General features: G+C 44.9%; 1 protein-coding gene across 1 annotated transcript in view; it reads left to right on the forward strand.

Annotated features, from left to right (window-relative positions):
* csmd3b (CUB and Sushi multiple domains 3b) overlaps positions 1-21697 on the forward strand; it is a 388634-nt gene that overhangs the window by 122025 nt on the left and 244912 nt on the right. The window contains 1 exon segment of the mRNA XM_048229290.1: positions 20516-20723. Coding sequence (XP_048085247.1) covers positions 20516-20723 — 208 coding nt within the window.

The following is a 21697-nucleotide window of genomic DNA, read 5'->3' on the forward strand; positions in this document are numbered from 1 at the left end:
TTGAGATTCCTTTTCTTCACTACTGTACATGCACTTCAAGTGTACGCTCTCTGTAATTGAATAGCGGTTGCATTGAGTATGGATTCCCTCTTGTGTCCCGATAAGCTGGCCCTGTCATCCACAACATGCTGTCATGAACAATGTAGTCAATTGTGGATCTCCGGGGTTGCACTTAGTGCAGAACAATGCTGATGTAAGCTGCATCCCTCATGCTGGTTCCAAATGGAAGAGGATGTTCAGGACAAAGCCGGGAAAGTTTGTTCCCCGACCGCGGCTCACTGCCAGAAGAGTTCATTGGGTCAAAACTTCGGAGTTGACCAGAAGGGGCATTGTGCTTTCATATGATATATAAGTAAGCTACTCAGAACTGAAAAAGTGGCTGTGCACAGTCAAATTGATGCTGTCAACCCTTCGATTTTCCAGTCCTCTCACTCATAAGTGTGCTTCCCTAAAGTCAAAAGCCATTCCTACCATGCTCCTAACTCCCTGATTCTACAAATTTCCGAGCGGGTCAGTGATCCGGCAGGCAGACTTCCGCTCCTGTAGACTACCGCTGGGTGACGGTCGGGGACAGTTTAATGCCCCACCTGGCCACACTTTTCTCAGTCTGCAGTCCTGCCTGTCACCAAGTGACCTGAGGAGCCGCTTGAAGTGCAGTGCTGAGCTGTGGCACGCCGCTCGCTACAGTGCTCAGCCAGGAAAAGATCACTCTGAAAGTTTGTTGGATTTTCATTGATGGATTGGCTCCCTTAGCTTCTTTTTCTGAGAGAGAGAGAGAGAGAGAGAAGGAGGGACAGACGGAAAAAGGCACTATCAGGAGTTTCACAGGATGTAGGAAACTGTTGAAGTCTACTCTGACGGAAATTTGGGAGATAGGCTCAAAGTAAAGTGCAAAAAAATAAATGCCCTCAAAAGCTGGAATGGAGAGAACTGGGTTTTTAAGAATGATCTTTTTTCACAATTGTGTGTGCAATCTTTTTTATTACACTATGACGCAAATCTGAGGAGTCACAGTTAATTTGTCATTAAATATTAATTTGCTATTTTTCCAATATTAAAGCCTGCATAAATATTAAACATTATCAGCACACAACTACCTCTGAATGTGCCACAAGCTACAATAATTGCAAAACATATACATATTTTTTGTTATTTGACTTACAAATGAGCCTTTAAATAAAATATGTCCGAAAAACAAAATGCCAAAATGATTAGCTTGGCAGAGAGTGTCTTTATGATTAATGTCAAAGACCCCACATCAACCTAATGCAGATATGAAGGAAAAGCATAAAAAGCCCTTGTATTATTAATGAGGGCCCCCCTCCCTGGATTGAACTTATAAAAGATAAATAAATAAACACAGATAATGATATTCAGCCCCTGCTAACACTAACATTTTTACTATTGATGTCTTGGCAGTAGTACCACTAAATGACTACCATGGGACTCCATTCTTAGCATGGCTGTCGTGGCTGCTAGTCAGGTCCCCAGCTAAATGCTCTTTGATGGGGACACTGGGCAAAGACACAGACAGTAACTGGTAGCTGGTAACTGGAGAAAACTTCTGCTGGTGTCGTGACTTGAGGTCCAGGTTTGCGTTGCAGCCAGGGCAGCGCTTATTTTAAGGGTCAACGTCGGATCACATGCGTTTACGTCCGCCTTTATCTGCCCAGACGCTAATGTTTGCGAAGCCGCAGGGTGCCCTGTTCAAAGGCATGAATCAAGCATATTCAATGTAAGACTTCTGAATCTGGGTCTCCCAGTTGGAGTGATAATTTGCTGTGCTTAATTTAGTGGCAAAAGAGCATACCATTAAAATGTTTTGCTTTCCTCACAATGGGAGGGCTGGTATCTTATTTAAAATTGAGTGAACATGTGTAAATAGGACACATGCAGGGCATAGTTCTGCTATGGGTGCCAGGGCATAGTTCTGCTATGGGTGACATTTCTGCATCTTGTCTGACATATGGCCTAATTTTCCTTCTTTTCCAAAGAAAATTGGGTTCAATTTTGGTTAAGGACAACATAGTCTGTCTCCATTGGAGTGTAGATTATTAGCAGTGTCCCTGTATGCCTCCCATTTCCAAATGCCCATGTTTCTCCAAAATCAGCATTTAGAATGATTGTATGCCTTATATTTGGTTTAATGCACTAATTTCACATGGGGAGGTTTGGAATGGCTTGGTATTGGTCTCCATTTCCCAGAGCGCCTAGGATCACCATGTTTGAATACCAATAGGACAGCTTTTTTCAAACCAATGATATAATTTCATGGAATAGAATAGAATAGAATAGACTGACCTGTCTGACACATTTTGTTAAGTTGTGTGCTCTGCTGCACATTATAAGGCATAACAATTAGTTAGAATGATCGGTAGACATTTTTTCCACACACATTTTCTGTGATTTAGCACAATTATTATCAAAAGAATATGGCACAGTTGTAAAATGAACTTTAGATACATACCTCATCCATCATAATAGATTGTACAGTCTATGACAAAGCCCCGGGGAAAGCAAGATGAAGAAGAGAGACAAATTAATGGTTATTGGTGCTAAGGGCCCACTTGCAAGTCAAAGTTTTTTTGTCTCAGTTCATTGAGTCTCTATAGCTTCCTTATTATTTAAATATGACACGTGTGCTTTCAGTCATTCTAGTCCATCTGTTATGCAGACCCTATGGTGATATAGTTGAATCAAGAATGACTGAACTCTCAGGTTATCAGTCCATCTCTCGCTCTTTTCACTCCCTGGAGATAACCTGGGTACTCGCCGAGACCCGAGACAAAACCACATACAAAAGGCTTCTTATTCAAGATTTCTCACTTATTCATAGCTTTTTTTTTCATCCCTGAACAGTCTCACTCGCCCGCCTTTGTTGAAGCCCTACCCGGTTGCCATCTCTCAAATGTGTATATTTAATATTCATTCCAGTCATCGGTCTTAATTGCCATTTGTCATTCACCCAGAGTGACTGTCTCCGAATTCCAAAGCATCAGCCGAACCAATTCAGCATTCCATTTGTCTCTTTTATCCCATTGCCATTTACCACCACTGAAATAATGCATTACTCACTCCTTATCGGGCCATTGTGGAAGTGACTGCCAAGCCATATCGCACGGTGGCCAACCAATGACACTGTAGTCATTGGTTTCCCCTTTTACTTTATCGGGGAGCTCTTCAGCAAGTCTTTCTACCAAGTTAGAACATTCAAAAATAACGGGGTCAAGGGTATCGTTGCATAGATTACGGCTAGAGCCATATAGAGAGATATAGTGTGTAATCATGTCTGTGGAATCTATCAAGCTTGTGTATAGAATAAAATGTGTAGAGAATTTGAGCAAACTCCCTGTATTAAAATACTGGGGAAAATAGCACACAGCACACAGAATGGCGTGAACTCATATCTCCACTACTTCATAAACAAAGCTAGCCTAGTTTTCTCTGCAATAGGGTTTTCCTTTCTTTTACAAAGACCTGCTGTGAGAAGTAAAAGGATTTAGGCATTGGCCCCTTAGGAGAAGTGCCAGCACACACACACACACACACACACACACACACATTTTCAAAAAGACAGTGTGTGTGTAGTGTGTACACACTTACAGAACACAGAGAGAAAGTTGTTGAAATCACTATTTTGATGTATATAATTAGCTCTTAGGTCATTCTGAATACTGCACATTCAGCTCATTCTGTGCCTGCATTTGTCCTGCACCATCCGTCATGTTGTGGTTTGCTGTAAGAGCCCACACGTTGGTGATTGGCACCCAGTCCTGATGAGGGATTTATACTCTAGCATTGCCTGGCACATACTGTACGTAGGTATGCTAATATGGTGTCACACCTGAAAGGACAGGGTACGGATCGCAAACTAATAAAAGCATATGCATGACTGCCTCAGTGATGATTAAACATTAATGAGCTTTTGATGCAGATTACGGTTTATAAAAGTATTGATTTTCCAAAGTGTGCTGCACAATGGAACTCTGTGCGTGCCACAGACGCCGAAGACAATCTGCACTGTGCTCGTAATCCAGCGTCAGAGGGCAGCGTTTGATGTGGCCTTTTATGACGCCATCCCACCCCCCCTGGTCCCCACGTAAGCAGCCCAAAGAGCCGAGACCCATTAAGCCGGTCAGCGTTAGTTAGCTTTCCTGGTATCGACACTCACACACTCTGACCGGGTGGGATTTTCAGTCCCAAAGATTTATTTGCAAAATGGAAGATAAATTAAGAGCCAGTAGAATAGAAAAAAAAGAGAAAGAAATATTTGAAAAAAATAGTTGGGCCCAGGTTCTTTTGCTTTGACACTAATTGCCGAGTTGGCCATCAAAAAGTTGGACCTGTGTGCTTTGACAGTTTATTGGAGCCCCTATCAGACATCGGCGGTGTCAGCTTGGCAGGTATATTCTCTGCACAGCATAGTCAAAAGGAATCACGAGGGGATGGGCAGAAAAAAGAAAAGAAAGGAAAGGGGAAAAAAGATAGAAACAGAAATGAAAGAAAGGCCATAATGAAAGCCAGTGTTGGAGAGACATGTTCTCTGATATGAGTCCAGCGATTGATGTGGCAGCTGGAGGCTGGGAAATAATGTCTGGCTATAGACAGAAACTCACAAGTCACCTGATTCAAGATATTTGAGCACAGAGAGAGAGAGAGAGAGAGAGAGAGAAAAGAGAAAGGTGACCATTAGAGTGTAGTCAGGTATCTGTGTTTCATGTCATGTCTTAGTACTTTACTTGAACATGTTATGTCTTTATGTCTTATATACTGCATGTCAACCATAAGTGGAATCATGCCAACTTCATGCAGACAGTAGCCACATTTACATGGACAGTTTTTTTTTGTCATTCCGATTAAACTATTCCAATTAAAAAATCGTGCCATCTGTTTACATGGGGTACGTTCTATTCCGATCAGATGCTCTCAAGCGCTTTAGAATCTTTGATCGGAATAGCCGTTGCTGCCTACTTTTCCTTGAAGATACAGCAGACAATCCGATTGACCATATACATGACTGTTCAATCGGAAAAGGAACGGACTACACCACCGATTTTAATCGGATCAGGCATTTTTATTCCGATTGAGGTGTTTATATGAGAATTTCTATTCCGATTGAGCCGTTATTCCATTTCTAATCAGATTAAAAGTGTCCATGTAAACGTGGCTAATGATGAATCGGACCATGGGTGAGGCTCAGTACACATGAATCGCGCTGCAGAACTGCTACTGACAAATGTGTGAAGGAAGGGACACTATAGCATTTAGTGGTGGGGATTAAAGCAATTGTGAAATTGGCTCAATGGTATTCTTGAAACAGTGCCACTTCGACAGCCCTCTCAGACACACACTCACACTCACACTCACACACACACACACACACACACACACACCACAACATGGCGCCGTCCCTCTGTTGTCTCCAGTTTGTGTCACCGCCACTTCCCTGCCATACCTTCCCTAGACGGACGGCGTGCCAAGCGATAAGACACAAAGCAAATCACCTCGAAGGTGACGGGGAGGCAAACAGCTTGCCAGTCGGCGCCCTCCGAGAGGAACAACAGGCGAGACCCGCCCTCAACATCTTCAGGGAAGGAGCGACCGGAGCGAGTGCCAGGAACAGACGGCGAGGCATATATCTCCTGGACCCACACATTTGTGGGAACAAAAGGGGGCTGGCTGCTGGGATCGTTTGGGGGCGGGGGGGAGGGGGGTGTGTGTTGGGAGACATGAGATTCGGAGAATAGGCCGTGGAATAGCGAGAAAACAGAGCCAGCTTGTCACTGTACTCCCAAGCACCTAGACCATAGTGAGAGAGAACGAGAGAGAGGGAGAGAGAGGGGGATATACAGTAAGAGGGAGAAAAGGAAAAACAGAGAGAAAGAGACAGAGAGAGAGAGAGAGAGGGGGCAATGGGGGTGTTCTAGAAGGGATTTGTGGTCATGTAACCTTGCTGTGGGAAAACAACATGTCTGTGTGCATTTGGCCTTAAGTGAGCATGTGTGTGTGTGTTTGTGTGTTATCTTTGTTTATTTGTCTTTGTCTGTGTCCCCGGCTTCTCCGTCCCTTTGTCTCCCCTCCCTCCCTCCACCTCTCTGTTTCCACGGCTCTTTCTCTCTGCCACTTTTTCGCATTCAGAAATTCAATTTCACAACACAGGCACAGTGGCCCCGCGTTATCTTTTTAGGGAGAAATGATCCCGGCCGCACTTGATCACCGAGTCTGTCATGAACGCCTTTTATGTCATGAGCCAGTATTCTAATTCTAGCGGAGATTCATCAGTCTCGACTGTATTTCATTACCTGTCAAGCCATATCTGTTAATATTCCCAGATCATTGGAGTAACGCCAGACCATTGGCACCTTCAAATACCAATAGATAAAAAAGCATTACAAACCACACTCAGTGGCTGACTGTTTTCTCAGCTCCAAAAAATAAATGCCAGTGCTTTAATAGAGAAACAGGCACCAGAGAACACACGCGCGCAAATGCACAGGCTCCCCTACCACTATGACAGACAGCCCTTTCATGTCAAAGGATCTTTTAATATGTGGGGATGTAGCTCAGCGGTGGAGAGCTGGAGATGTGATCCGACAGGCACAGGACACATGCAGAGAGCAGAGTGTGTTTACGTGTGTGTGTGTGTGTGTGTGTGTGTGTGTGTGTGTGTGTGTGTGTGCGTGTGTGTGTGCGTGTGTGTGTGCGGGCAGGGATGGATTACTGCACGGGCCTACCGGGCCCAGGCCCAGGGGCCCAAGGGGTCAGGGGGCCCTGAAGCCCAAGCCTTTGCATGGAATATATCAACACATCAGCATGTAGGCTATTGAATTTAGGATTGGCCATCCCCAAAATGCACCAGAATACAGGAAATCACATCAAACAAATTAAAACATTTCTGAGGGAGGACCCCCAAACCCCCCTTCCACATATGCGACAATTAGTGGGGGGCCCTTAATACATCTCGGCCCAGGGGCCCGAAAGTTCATAATCCGTCCATGTGTGCGGACGTGTGTGTGTGACAGTGTATTTATGCATGACCGGCCATAAGGTGTACAGAACCTAGGACTCAGTAGGATAGCAGGGGGTTGGTGGGGGTCACCTACGGTCAGTGCTTAATTTGTGGGAGGTGCTGTAGCGCAAAGGCGGGGTGAATCCGGCGACTCAAGACAGGGATTTGAGGTTACGGACCAACAACAAAAAAACCTGCGTACATAGCTCTGACTAAAAAAAAACTAAACAACGCGGTGTGTACACCAGGGCAATGTTTATTAACTTCAGAACTTGCAACACACTGCACTGCATGGTGTAAAATGTAAAAAAGCCTCAGCAATGATCCAAAAAATCATATAGGCTAATCTATATATGCTATTTTGCTATAATGACCACCCAGTAATCAATAATCAACTAGATACAGCGTGGAATGATTAGTAATTTCTGATTGACACATCTGAATACCTATCTGAACCCCTATTCCCCCCCCCCCCGGACACCTCCCCCCAATCAAAACACATCAGAACAGACACATAATATGACACAGCACGTGCACACACACAAACACACACAAGTGCCAACACACACACACACGGGAAAACAGGAAAACAGGGATACAGAACCAACAAAACAGTCCAACAAGGGGCTAATAACCTCAAACTTTCGGCACAAGTATGCTATATATTGCAATAATGACCACCCACACCCAATAATCATTGATCAACTAGATACAGGCGTGGAGCCTTGATTTCTTCCCTACCGTAGCCTAGGCCTACTTGTCCAAAATGGTCCATGCAGCATCCAGACCCCGGCCTCCATTACCCCCTGCTTCTTTCTCTACACCTATGTCCTTTAGAAATCCATGACCTCACGTAAGAAGGGGTTGAACCCGGGCAAGGCGGGGGCCGACAAGGCAAATGGGGAGGAGATGGTGAGCCCCCTGATGACATTCGAGGGGCTATCGATGCAAAACTGCTGGCAGTCTCAACTTCTCTCTCCCTGAACAGCGCGTCACCCTCCTGTGACCAATATTGTGGATAAAGCACTTTCAAATCTTTGATTAGCTTGTTGTATCCTGTTCAGTCTTTCCCAATTTCTAAAGACTAATAAGAAAGATATCAACATTGAACACTACAAAAACAGTTTTATTTATTTTTCGTTTAGGCGATTTATTTTTATATTGACTATAGATTGGCGGATCAATAAAAAAGGTTCGGATCAATGTCGGGGTGTGCGGAACATGTTCTGGCGTGTTCCGGCTCAAATTAAGCCCTGCCTACGGTAACAGCAGGCATAGATAAAAGGACAGAACTGTCCTGTTTTGGCAGGTAAAGAATGCACTGTGGGGGTGGGGGCAGGGGGGTATGGGGGGGGCACACACTTACGGGGTTAAGAAAACATCAGCAGTAGGGCAGAGAGGGGTGGGTGGGGGGCAAAGCAGGCAGAAGAGCTCAAGAGGCGCCTGTGACTGTCACAAGCTGTTTTCACACGGAGCCTGACATGGCACTTTGCATCACGACTGCTGCTGCACTGTACAGCGTGACACGAAAACACAACGGCACGTCTTCTTCACCGTTGACCACATCCCGCTCCCTGCGGTGCACACACTTTTGCAGTGTGGATCCTCTCTGGTCTGAGTAAAATAAAAAATCCTGTTGAGCGAATTCTGAGCTGTTTTGGACGGATACACAGTAGTAGTTTTTTGTGCTGCTGCGGCCATTTTGTGTTTTTGTGCCAGCGCTCACGCCTGGCCAGTTGCCCTAGTTGTGGCTGTGGCTCCAGACCCCCCCCGCACGCTTACAATTAAAGGCGCTCATATTTGCTGTTGACAGGGTTTGACCCGTGCAGAGCCTCGGCTGTTGATTTCTAGAAAGAGAAACTAATTGGATGAGTGCTTGGCCAGTCATGACAGATGCTGCTGCTGCTGCTCTCTCTCTCTCCCTCCTCCCTCAACACGCTTGCATGGTACCTCTCCCCTCACTCCCTCACTCCCTTGCTCCACTGTCTGTGTCTGTGTCTCTCGTGCACCCTCATATTATACACGCAGACATGTACGCAATGTACTCAAATGCACATTTACAGAAACCAGTGATTAATTAACGGAAAAGCTGAATGCAGGCATTTGTAGAATTCAATCATACATAAAACATACAGTACACACACACACACACACACACATTTGGACACACACACAGATATACACCCACCCACACACACACACACACACATTTGGACACACACACAGATATACACCCACACACACACACACACACACATATATAGACACACACACAGTTTTTCAAGGGCTACCTGTAGACATTTATCAATATCACCTACACAGAATGTGTAAATATACACACAGACACACACACACACACACACACACACACACACACACACACATACACACTGCTTGCAGTACTCGTACAGTATATCAGCCCATATTTCTTGAGCCTTGGCAGCTGTTCCACCATAGCTCCAGCCGGCAGCCCCCCACTGCGAGATGGAGTGGGCCGCTCCTCCTCGGAAACAGCCCCTGGCACTGATGGAATAAAGCCTCGACACTGGCATGTCGTGTCGCGCTGCGCCGCTCCACACGCCGAGCGCTGACAGCTGCACCTCGAAAAAAAAAGTCGGACTCGGCACTGATGCCCCCCTCCTCACGTCGACCGGCCTCCGAGCTTTGCAGCGGCTTACCGCTGATTCTAATCATTAGAGCATGTACCTGCCGCTCACTGTCAGAGAGACATTCTCATTCCCGGCGATAAAATGAGAGTTAAATTATGTATTGTACACTTGGTGGGGGAGGGGGGGATTATTTGGATTACAACAATAGCTCTCTCCTCCATTGGGAGCCACTTGATTTCACACTGTAGATCGAGTATAGATGATTATAACATTCAAAAGTGCTAATTAGAGAGAAAATACATGTTTGTGAGTTGTGCTTGTGTGTGGGTGCTTGCAGGAGAGCCATCAGAATACACAAACACAAGTACACAAACTGTCCTCTTAAGTGCTCCTTTGCTTACACATATGACCGCACAACCGCAGTCTTCTGCAGCAATGGAGATAAGTGTCTGAGAACACAGGCAGATGTTGGAATCACACTATTTGCTGTGTTCACGGCACACAGATGTGGATAAACAAACAGATACATAGTAACCACACCCGAGAAAGACTTGTTCGCCAACTGCTCCCTTTTCTCCTTCCCTTATCGATGTCATTAATCAAAGCATATTTAGACCGATGTACCGGCAATAATGACACAAGCGTAGTAATAAAAGATGCAAACTCTGATTAGCTTGGCAAAGCCTGACACTGTTCTAAACATGCATTGCCATGAACACACTAAGCCCCACGCGCAAACAAAGGAATGTCAAAACAAAACAGAATAAAACAAAACAAACTAACAAAAAACAACTAAGAATGATCTTGAAATCCATCAACAAACTTTATCAATACTCTCTCATCAAGGTCGTTGAAACAGTGGGATTAAGAACCTGCATTGAAATCACACAGTCTGCAAGCATAATTTGAATCTGTTTGAATCACTTCTGCCAAACGCAGTCAGAGGAGTTCAAGGTGACTCGTGCCAGGCATTTGGATAGACGCTCCCACTGCAGCAGTACCCTGCGTTAGAGATGTACAGTCATTTGCAGCCTTGTTAGAGTCCTACTCCACCTGGTAATTGGTCTTGTCGTTTGAGAGGCACCGTCAGGCCTCCTCGTTTTCATTGTTCCTTCGCCGCCACCAGCTTGTTTCATCCGGCTCGAGGTGTAACGTCTTAAACTCACTTCGACTTAATGTGGTCCATCAAGTTCACGTAGATTAGATTGACGACAGTGAATATGTTATCGGTCAACTTATTTTTTGTCTCCACACATGTACCGCTGTCATCATCCCGTCGCCAGCTCGGCCTGGGAGGGTTTTAGGCGACTGGTGTTGTGTGATTTAGTGAGTTCGATAACAGTGTGTCAAACACCCCCGGTCCCAAGCGTGTGGCCATCCATCACGCCGTGACTTCCCCAAGAAAATCGCGTCTGACCTCATTTCTTTATTCCTCATTAGCCCTGGGGGTCGGTGCAGAGTGATCCTCGCGGCTTTCCGTCCGTGACCAACAGACCCTGTCAGCCCTCAACTGACAGATGGATGGATAGCCGGGCTGAACAACAGCATTATTACTTGTCCATGAGCACACATCTTCCTCTTCCACCCACTCCCCCAATTTAGAGCAGACCACTCGCCCCCAGGAAGGAGATGATTGGTGAGATTGTCGGTTGAGTCAGAGAGAATTTGAGAAGGATTTGCCTGAATCAAGGTGGCATTTTATTACCACAGAATTACATGCAGTATCATCCAGCCAATATGTTTTACCCTGAAAAGGCAGGGAACACGTATTCATTTAGGGTCTGCTGACCAAAAATAATGGTCAAGACCATTTCGATATTGATTTAGATTTACTTACGTGATTGAGTTACTTGACCTCAGCATTATGGCAGGCCAGACAAACAGGGTATACTGTATATGACATGAACTGTGACCAAGCAGAATCATAAATCTGAGTCAAAGATGATAATTACCAGGTGACATTTTTGTCATCCATTATGTTGAAAAATGTGTAAACCTAAACCTTCCTGAATGTCATTCTTGTTTTTCATCTCATATTTTTGCATATTTAGTAGAGTTGGCCATTTTGGAGTAAAAGATAACAGCAGACATGTTGGATCCACTTTGTTTCAAATCACCTTCCTGACATTAAACTTCAGTAGGTATTTTTATAGATTGCCCTTTAAACGTAATGATATTTAAAGTCATCTGTCTATCTGTAATCAATTAATCATTTGGGACCAAAGAACGGTGGACATTTTTAGCACGTCGTGTCCAGATTATAATATGTAATCTGCTCATTTAACTACAGCTATTAAGGGTTCTAAGGAGTCTTATTTAACACCTTGTTCTTTTGTCGTCTACTTAACGAATAACACCTACCTTTCCTCCAGGCGTCAAAAAGGCTCGGCCCTTTATTTCGATGGCCCTATTCGGCTGGTACCCCATTCGCTCCATGAGGTGAATATTTGCTGTATCTTTTAATTACTTTACTGCAGGATGGATTCTGCTCCTGACGGCCAGGGCTAAGCCGGTAATTAAGTGTGCTAATTAACAGATGTTGAAAGGGGAGCACTTTTTTTTTTCCTCCTCCCTTTTCCTCTCTCCTTTTTACGGAGCCTCGAGATTGATGAGGGGTTAAATCGTAGACAGAGTTGGCCGTTGTCATTAAGTGCAGTTGTCTCGCGAGGAGTGGTCGAGGGAAACTGATTAGGCTTCTGTTTGACCAGATTTACCTCATCAAATATCCATCCAACGCTGATGGATAACGTGGCAAAAACAAAATGTGACCTAGGTGTTGTAAACTCCCTTAACAAATCGGGTCCAAGATAATCGTATCATCAATATCAATGCGGTAAGGTTAAACAAATTGACTATGGTATAGGAAAATAAGGAGAGGAAGGAGGAAGAGCAAATATGTATTCCATCCCCCATCCCTCTCTCCCTCTCCTCCTTTATTTATCTATCTCTCTCTCTGTCTCACCCTCTCCCTCCCCTGCAGGCTTAAGGACCACTGGCAAAGCAAACGTTACTGTCATCTGAACTAAGTGCCGAGACTCTCCAGCATTTAATTGCACTGGATCGGTAACTCCAGTACCAACTGAAGTGCGCAATATGATAATGAGGAGTTAACTGGTGCCTGCAGGAGGAGACTCTTCGCCTCCATCCCTCCATCCCTCCACCCCTCCACCCACTCTCCATTTCCCCCCCTTCTTGTCCTCCCCTCCAACCAACATCTCCCCATCGTGGCCGCTTCGACTCAGCAGACTGACACTGCGCGCTCTCAGCGTGAATGCTAAGCGAAGCGAGCGTGACAGGATTCCGCCAACACATTCTCAGCCCTCACTTTGCCCCCAAACAAGCCCTGATACAGGAACATGTGGGATTTGGTTGCCTTTTTTTGGGGAGAGGCTTAGTAAGGCTGCGTGTGTCTGTGTGCGTGTGTGTTTAAAATCTGTTGTGGTCCGTAATGGATTTGCTCGATTAAAATTTTACGTGCGTCGCGTTTGTTGATTATCAATCGCAAGGCCACTGCTTCCCCTGATTGCATAGTTTATGCACTGTTGATGTCATTACGACGGCAGGGGGGTGGCGTGGCAGGGGTGAGGGTGGGGGTGAGGTGGGTGGAGCTGGGTGGTGGGTGTTGGTATCATATGCTGTGTTCTTCCAGAGTCGTCACCAGCCTGCTGAGCCCAGCCCTTTTTCCTCATTTAGGAATTATTCCAGAGTGATTACTCAGCTTTCAGCTCTCTCTCTCTCTCTCTCTCTCTCTCTCTCTTTCTCTATCTCTCTATATTTTTTAAGTCAGACACTGCCTTGAGGGTGAGAAAAATCCCTAAACAAAAAGAGTCCCTCTTATGAAATATGGGGCAACTGATTCCATAACCACCCACCTCCTCTACCCCCCTCAACCCCCAGTCCTCAGTCAGGATGGGACAAAAAAAAAAAAAAAAAGGCCCATCATTAACAGCCTGCTGCTGTGCCAAAACCCACAGAGTCCCCACTCCCCATTCCCATCATTGCAGCAGCCCAGCCCGGCATTCCCCTATTACGTGAAATAAATGGCTAGTAGGCCTCCCCGCGCACGCTCTGGCACTACTGGTTCACTCACTAGTTTTAATGCATGGCTGTGCCGGTCAGCTCTGGGAGTCATTATGTCCGGTCTTGGTCGGCTTTGTTTTGACACGAAGCATTTGTGGCAGATCCCCCAAGCAGCCATGTGATGAATGGAGTGGCCGAGAGGGGGGAGGGGGGTTGGGGGGGTTAGAGAGTGGACGATTTGGCCCTGGACTTGCTGTCCCTATCCTCACATTTGTATCGCTGTTCCTCCATGGCTCCCCCCGCAGGAGGCTGACATTGATGTAAGCGGACGTCCACTGTGTGCTGCCTGGCAGTTTGTCGCAGGGGCTACAGGCTTCACAGACTGCTCAGGTGCTGCTCTCAAGCTTTTGTGAGTGTGTGTGTGTGTGTGTGTGTGTGTGTGTGTGTGTGAGAGAGAGAGAGAGAGAGAGAGAGAGAGAGAGAGAAAGTATGTGTGTGTGTGTGTGTGTGTATGGTTGAAACTCTGGTGGCTGAAAATGTCTGAAGGGCCTACAGTAGGCAGTGCTCTTTCAGAAGTTCTATGAAAGAGTACATCTTTCATATAAACATTTTTAGTCATACTCTCATACAAACACATACTGTAGACACACACACATAAGGGCACAAGGAAACCAGCCCAAACTCACCACACCTATCTGCACACCTCTACTTCTTTAGCACAAACTCATTTGAGTGCATCTGTGCACAACTTTCTCCTACTTTCTGGCAACTTGCATCATAATCATTGATTTGCCAGAGGTAGTGGCGGCAGAACCGCCCCAGAGAAGTTGGAATGGGTTTGTGTCCCAGCGAGCTACCAAGCATAAAAATGTGTTTTCATGTGAGCATTTGTTTGAGTTGTCAGCGGTGACATTTGCAGCCCCTCCGCCGCAGACAGGCACAGCAACACTTACTTGGGGCTGGTGGTGGAGTGAGCAAGGTGTGGAGGTGGGGTGGGGTGTCTGAGGATGTCTGAGGAAGGGAGAGATGCTCAGTGGAGCACCCACCTGAGACTAGGCAATCAACTCTCCTTCATCCCACAACTTCTCTCTCTCTCTCCTCTCTCTCTCTCTCTCTCTCTCCTCTCTCTCTCTCTCTCCCTCTTTCTCTCTCTCTCTCTCTCTCTCTCTCTCTCTCTATTTATATTTCATCCCAAAGAAGGCAAATGTTCCAACAAACTTTACTGCAAAGCAGATCATATTTCACCTCGTTCCTGTGGGGCTGAGAGACAGATGTAGTTAGTGCCGCGAGGACACAATCGCTGAACAAACACAAACATATTCATGCCCACCATAATAGAATAACGCTTGACAAATTGGCCTCAGGGAACTGACTCCTGTTCCCATTTCCCCCTCTAACCACAAATACACATTCACACACACACACACACACACACACACACACACACACACACACACACACACACACACACACACACACACACACACACACACACACACACACACAGACACACAAAACACAGAGACACACACACACACACAGAAACACACACACACACACACACACACACACACACACACACACACACACACACACACACACACACACACACCACACACACCCCTTCCTATCTGAGGGACAAGATTTTGCAATGACAGTACATTTATTCCCCCCACCCCACCCTTTCCAACACTGACCTGAAGCAATGGTCAATAACAATCCATAAAAATCACGAGAGCACATTAACCTTAGCCGAATGTCACAAGCCCATGAGGCCTCTGTGCTGCGAGGATCACAGAGGAGCGGCCAGCACCTCTCCCCACTGGTCAGAACTACAGCTGTGCGGTGTGCTGCATCCTTGTTTGTTTCCAGTTATAGCTCATTTAGACTTCTCCACTGCTTCAATAATTCTTAATTGGGCCAAATGTCAACAATTTATTAGTGATGGGAACAGCTGCCTGGGTTTATTGGTAAAATAAACAGCATCTGGTAAAATCAGCTCTTAAATTGAGGTTAACCGCTCCAATACCATGCTTGTTTAAGGCTAGACACTTCAGCCACTCAGCCAATAATTGCTAATGACTGATAAAAAAAAAGCTAAATAGAAGAGAGAGCAATATTTACTAAACGTTCATTAAGACAAAAACATGCTCCGGAATATCAAAGGTAGATCCATTTGATATCAGATTTTGGCTTCATATATCTGATTGGAATTGATGGTAAGTGTTGGTGGTGTGAGGGAGGCACATACACAGACCCTTCGCAATGACTGCACAGCGGTTGGCAGTGGAGTCATGTCTTGCCTGGTGGCAAGTAAACATTGATCCCTTAATGGTTGTTTTTGATAAGGATTCTTGTTTCCTGGAGGGTCTGGATGTACCAGACCGTGGTCATGCAGACCGTGACCTTGGTCATCGAGAACATCCGGGAACAGTTGGCTGTGTGATAGGGTTCCGCTGACAGTGGGCACTGGCACTGGCTCACAGTCGAGTTCCCCCACCGCAACGGACATAATTCGAGGCACCACCAGGCGAAGCCAGGCGAAGATTTCAAGGCAACCATCCCGTCATAAAGGCTCTCTATCCTATATGTGTGTGTGTGTGTGTGTGTGTGTGTGTGTGTGTGTGTGTGTGTGTGTGTGTGTGTGTGTGTGTGTCAGATCCAAAGCCAAGCCATTGTGCTGGACTGTGACACCTCTCCTCCAGAGACATTCAGAGGGCCTTTGATCTCTCTGCCTTATTTTTTCCTGGACCCCCCACCCACCCACCCATAGTCTGCACCAGCACTGCATCTATGTCACAGAGGCCTTTTTTACACAGCATTCCACACCCCCCACAAATAAATATCCCCCCTCTTAGCCTTCCCAGTGCTCAGCCTTATAGCAGTGTGCTTGATTAGTAGTCAGATCACTAACCCTCTTCCTTCAAGAGGGATTCAAACACAGCCATGCACACACAGGCACTAACGCACACATACGCACACACATGCATCCTCTCCAGTCAAACATCTCCAGGGCTCTCGGTCGTCTGCCCAATTTTCATCCTCCCTCCTTCTTTCCGATGACTGGATTAGTGGCGAGTCCTGCCAGCGTTGATCAGTGCCTCTCAATCACCCTGGCCATTTCAGCCCATTTCACCTCTCATTTGGCCCCCCAGACACACACACACACACAGAAGTCCTGCCTGAATCGCTACAGAAGAAAGCTTGACACGTAAATGTGAAAAATAGTCAAATAAGTATGGCTGAAGATGAACTAACATTGGCAATAGGCTGTGAAAACATGTTAGCATATTATTTTAAAATCATCTATAAGGACTGCTGTGTTTTAAGAACACAACACTTATTACAGATGATCTTGACACTATAATAGACCTATGACTAAATCAAAGCTGCACAATAATAGCAATCATTGTTTTTCAACCCCCCTTTTCATTGTAAATTGTGTGACTTTGTTCTTCTAAATTGATCACCATAATAGTAATTACATCTATTCTGGTCTGTCTATTCCAACATTTATTTTTCTCTCTCAGTAATTCCTGCCACACCCCCTAATTGCACTGTCGCACTGTTCAGATAATGTCTTGCAAACCCCTACCATCACTGTTTGTGAAAAAACACTAATGGTTTTTTTCAATTTAGCAAAGAGTCATATTTTATGGATCCTGACGTACAATCTGCTAGCTACCCCCTCCTCACTTTACTGATTACTCCTTCGCATGAATTTAGGGGTCCCTCTTTGTCCGATACTGGTAATTTAATTTCGAGGACAGCACTGCAATTACTCTGATAACATTCCATAAAATCCCCACTGAATTTGCCTGGCGCTTATGGATTAGAATGTAAATAAATAAATAGGACTTCTCGCATCGTGATCCGCTCACTGTCTGTCACAGAAACTAAAAAAGAATAATACAAAGCACACGGCGAAAGCAAAATGAGTTTTTATTCCATTCTTATCATTTCCTGCAGCGAGTGCATCCTGAGGGGGTCCATCGTTTAACGTGTCAGTAGGGTGACAGACAGGAACCTTAGGCTTGCTGCGTGGTGCTCTAGTCCTTCCCCGAGGCTGCTTTTGATTGTTATGTGACAGCAATGACAGGCCCTTGGCCCTCCGTTACTGTTGGCATGCACACATACACACACAGGCATAAACGCATACACGCACACAGACCTACACACACATACATACACATTCGCATAGTCTGCCATCGTGTGTGTTTAAACCAAGGAAGCCTCACATCCTAGTTTCCTCCCCTAAAGCACTTACTTTCCAAAGCCATATGTTGCTGTCGATAAGGCATAAAACTAGGCTACTCTGTGTGTGTATGTGTGTGTGTGTGTGTGTGTGTGTGTGTGTGTGTGTGTGTGACTGTGTGTGTGTGGCTCTGTTAACCTATGCTGAGGTGCTTCGTGTCCCTGGCATCTCTTAAAGTTTGCCGCTCCCCACGTACCAGCCACAGCCTCTTGGCTGACATTTTGCCGGGTAGCTTTTTATTTTTCGGCCATCCGACCCAACCGCCGAATATGTTTCCCCTCTTGTTCTCTCTCTCTCTGCCTTTTTGATGATTATTATTCAGGGTTTTACTGGAATGCTGAGCCTGGTACTCCAGCTCTCCCTCTCTCCTCCTGGTGCTCAGCCGCCGCTACCCAAAACATGGAAATGCAGCATTGATTTACAAATGACTGACAAGAATGTTTCCTAAAGGGAATTTATCATAGTCCAGCAGACGTGTGCCGTTGCAATACAATGCTAATGTCAGGGCAGAGCTAGCTGGCGGAGCGAGTGAAATCACTGTCTTCCTCCTCTTCTCTATCAGTAGCCGGACAACACTTAAGAGTCAATGTATTATAATGTGAGTGTGTGACTTGATAGTGCTGTCACATTTCATTTGGCTCAGCTAAATGCCTTGACCGGTCGCACAGGCTTTTTTTTTTTTTTTGGGGAGGGGGGGAGTTATTCCTCCTAAAAGAAGCCAAATGGCACATCAGCAATTCCATTAGTGCTCGGAGCGTTTTTCTCTTCTGTCTGTTGTGTCAATTTGTGTACACACAATAAAATACTCTCCACTCAATGTTCATCGCTCAATAACAGGCATGGTCCTATCATGTTTAACGCACAGCTCTAGACTTTTAGCGTAGCATTTAGTGCCTCTAGCATTAACATCAAAGTCAACAAAGCATGCTGTTAGGATTTCTGTTCTGTTTCTTACACTGGTCAGGATTGAATGGCATCTTGGTTACACTGCCTTGGAATTCAAGTCAGGAGAACGTAGTCGTATGCTACACTGTACAGTAAACAAAAGGGAAGCAGTAGTCTCCAGAAAGGAGTGCAAAGGACATTAATGTTCGATCAGCCCTTGTACTTTACCCTCCATTTATTTTTAATGTTCTCATCTTGACTCATTTTACCTAATGGAAATGTTAAGGAGTCAATCGCGTCATGTGCTAAGTGACATTAGACATTCTGTGTCTTGATTTTACTGATGTTGTGAGATTGCGACTACAAAAGTTGTTCCTTTTTGGGGACTTTATTTTTTAACCTAGTGAGAGTGCATAGTCAAACCAGCCTAGCTCATATTCCCACTCACGCAGAAGCATGCGAGTGTTAGCTGTCATCGAGAGTGTGCCTTGGCAGGAGGTGGAATGTGACAATGTTTTAGTTTGCTGTATGAAACTGTGTGTTTGTGGGAGGTTTGGGTGTTAAAGACTGGCACAGCGTGTGTGTTTGTGTGGGTATTGTGTGTGGCCCTGTGGGTGCTTGTGCATGATTGAGTGTATAACTGTATTCCTCTGTGACTAGATTTTATGTCCACTGTCAAATCTTTACCACATGGGCATGACCCCTGTAATGGCCCATGCCCATGTGTGTTTGTACACTCTGTGTGTGTCTGTATACTGTTTATTCCTGTTTACTGTTACTGAATGTTCAATGTCTAAGTCTTACACTAAAGTGATTCTCACTTGTGAGAAACACTTTACACTTTTTCACGGTATATGTCCTATGTACATGCACGCAGGTACTGTGCACAATGCCATGCGACTGTATGTACATATGGACGTATGCTGAGTTGTATAAATTATATGTATATAATTTATCATGTGTGCACAGACTAGTCCATGTGTCTTTATCTGTACATTATAATGTATCCAAAAATCTGAAATTCATTATGATTTACTAAGAAAATTTCAGTCTTGTAAATTCAAAAAGAAAATAAAGAAATAAACTGAGATTGCTCTCTCGAGTTGAATTGGAGACTTTGAAAAAGATAAGACAAGAGCTAAGCTCTAAGTCTGTTGGGAAATGCAGCTGGGACCTTTTTTTTTGTCTTCCTCACATGAACCTTATGTTGGTGGAGCCCATTAAAACTGATGGCACAGATGAGAGATGGCCTCTAGCTCTGGAGAGCTTCATAATAAGCCACTAGCTCTCCATAACGTGAAAAAAGAGAAAATACCGAAAGTCAGTTCCATCTAACTCCAGTGAGTACTGGATAAATGAAAAATTGGCGACTCAATTCCACTTGCAACCCTGTTTTCATATTACTGCACAGGGGGAGGAGAAATAAAAGAAAAAATGAAATATGACTTAAAAGTCATTTGATATAAATAGAGAAAATGTCATAAAGTGCAGGGATTTCACCAGCAAAACAGTGGACTGTTGTAACAGCCTCAAAGCCAATCTGACCTAGACACTGTAAGTGTAAATGACTGTATACATGTAAATGGAATGTATACAAAAAACAAACATACAAAGGAACACAGAATAACTGTGTGGCCATCTCTAAAGCAAAAAGACTCAGCTGTCATTTCCTGCTGTATACGTTTGTGTAGTAGAATCCCGATTCCTAACAGAAGTTTTTCCATGTTTGATTGACAGCTGAGGACACATGTGGTGATACTCTGAGGGGTTCAAGTGGCATCATATCAAGTCCCAATTTCCCGAGTGAATATTACAATAATGCGGACTGTACGTGGACCATACTTGCTGATCCCGGAGACACCATTTCCGTAATTTTTACAGACTTCCAGACAGAGGAAAAGTACGACTACTTGGAGGTGGAAGGATCGGAGCCGCCAACAATTTGGTGAGTCTTTTTTTTTTTTTAAAGCCCACCAACCCAACCACTCTATCACCCTTCTCTGCCAGGGGCCCCACCCACCCCCACCCCACCCAAGGCTGCCTCCGTCATATCAGGGTTGTGTTCTCATGTAGCTCATTCTGATGTCCCAAAGTCCTGAATCTTCACTAGAGTTGTTGCTGAGCCATATAGTTGCTGGTACACACATTAAAACAGGTTGCTTTCTCATCTCCCACTCAAACAATACTGTGTTGTGGGGTTACTAATTGTGAACTACATGCATAGCTCCAACACTTTGCACCTGTTAGAAGTCCAGCGTGAGTTAGTTGTGTTTTGTTTGCATTGCATGCAGTGTTCAGTTTTCTATTGTGCTGTGGACTATACCATAGTATGTGTGTTTTGTCTTCTGTGTGTTCTCACACACGTACCTGCATGCTCCCCATCACAGAGAAATCGAGGAAATAGATGTTAGCATTAGTCATATTGGAAGTGGCTAATATTTTCTAATGTGACCATCATAATAGTATTTCATCTCTGTCTGTTATTGATTGTGCTCAAATTAGTCCATCGATTCCCATCGCCATTCCTGTAAACCAATTTGCCACTGTTGATGAGCAAGGATGGATAATTATTGCTCTGTCTCCTAGAGCTATTAGCTCTCGCGGCTCCTTCAGGTTGCTTGTAACATCTCTTGTAAATATATACAGCATGCAAGTTCAACCACAAAACCATTGTTTTTAGCCAGGTTTTGAGCCATCTTTATTACAGCTAACCCCCTCTAATTGTAATTGTAATCAGCTTGTCAGTTCCTGGCATTTTTCATGTCAGAGCAGGTGTGTGACAAATGGCATTTGTGTTCAAACGTCTTTATCTGGTAAAAGTATATCAGAAGAGGAAGAGCTTCCATTCACTTTCATTATGAGGCCTTTAGATTTACTGGTCTCAGATGTCAACACTGTTTATTCACAGGGCACTAGACT

This window comes from Alosa alosa, chromosome 20 (genome assembly GCF_017589495.1).
Source record: "Alosa alosa isolate M-15738 ecotype Scorff River chromosome 20, AALO_Geno_1.1, whole genome shotgun sequence".
In the NCBI taxonomy this organism is placed as follows: domain Eukaryota; kingdom Metazoa; phylum Chordata; class Actinopteri; order Clupeiformes; family Clupeidae; genus Alosa; species Alosa alosa.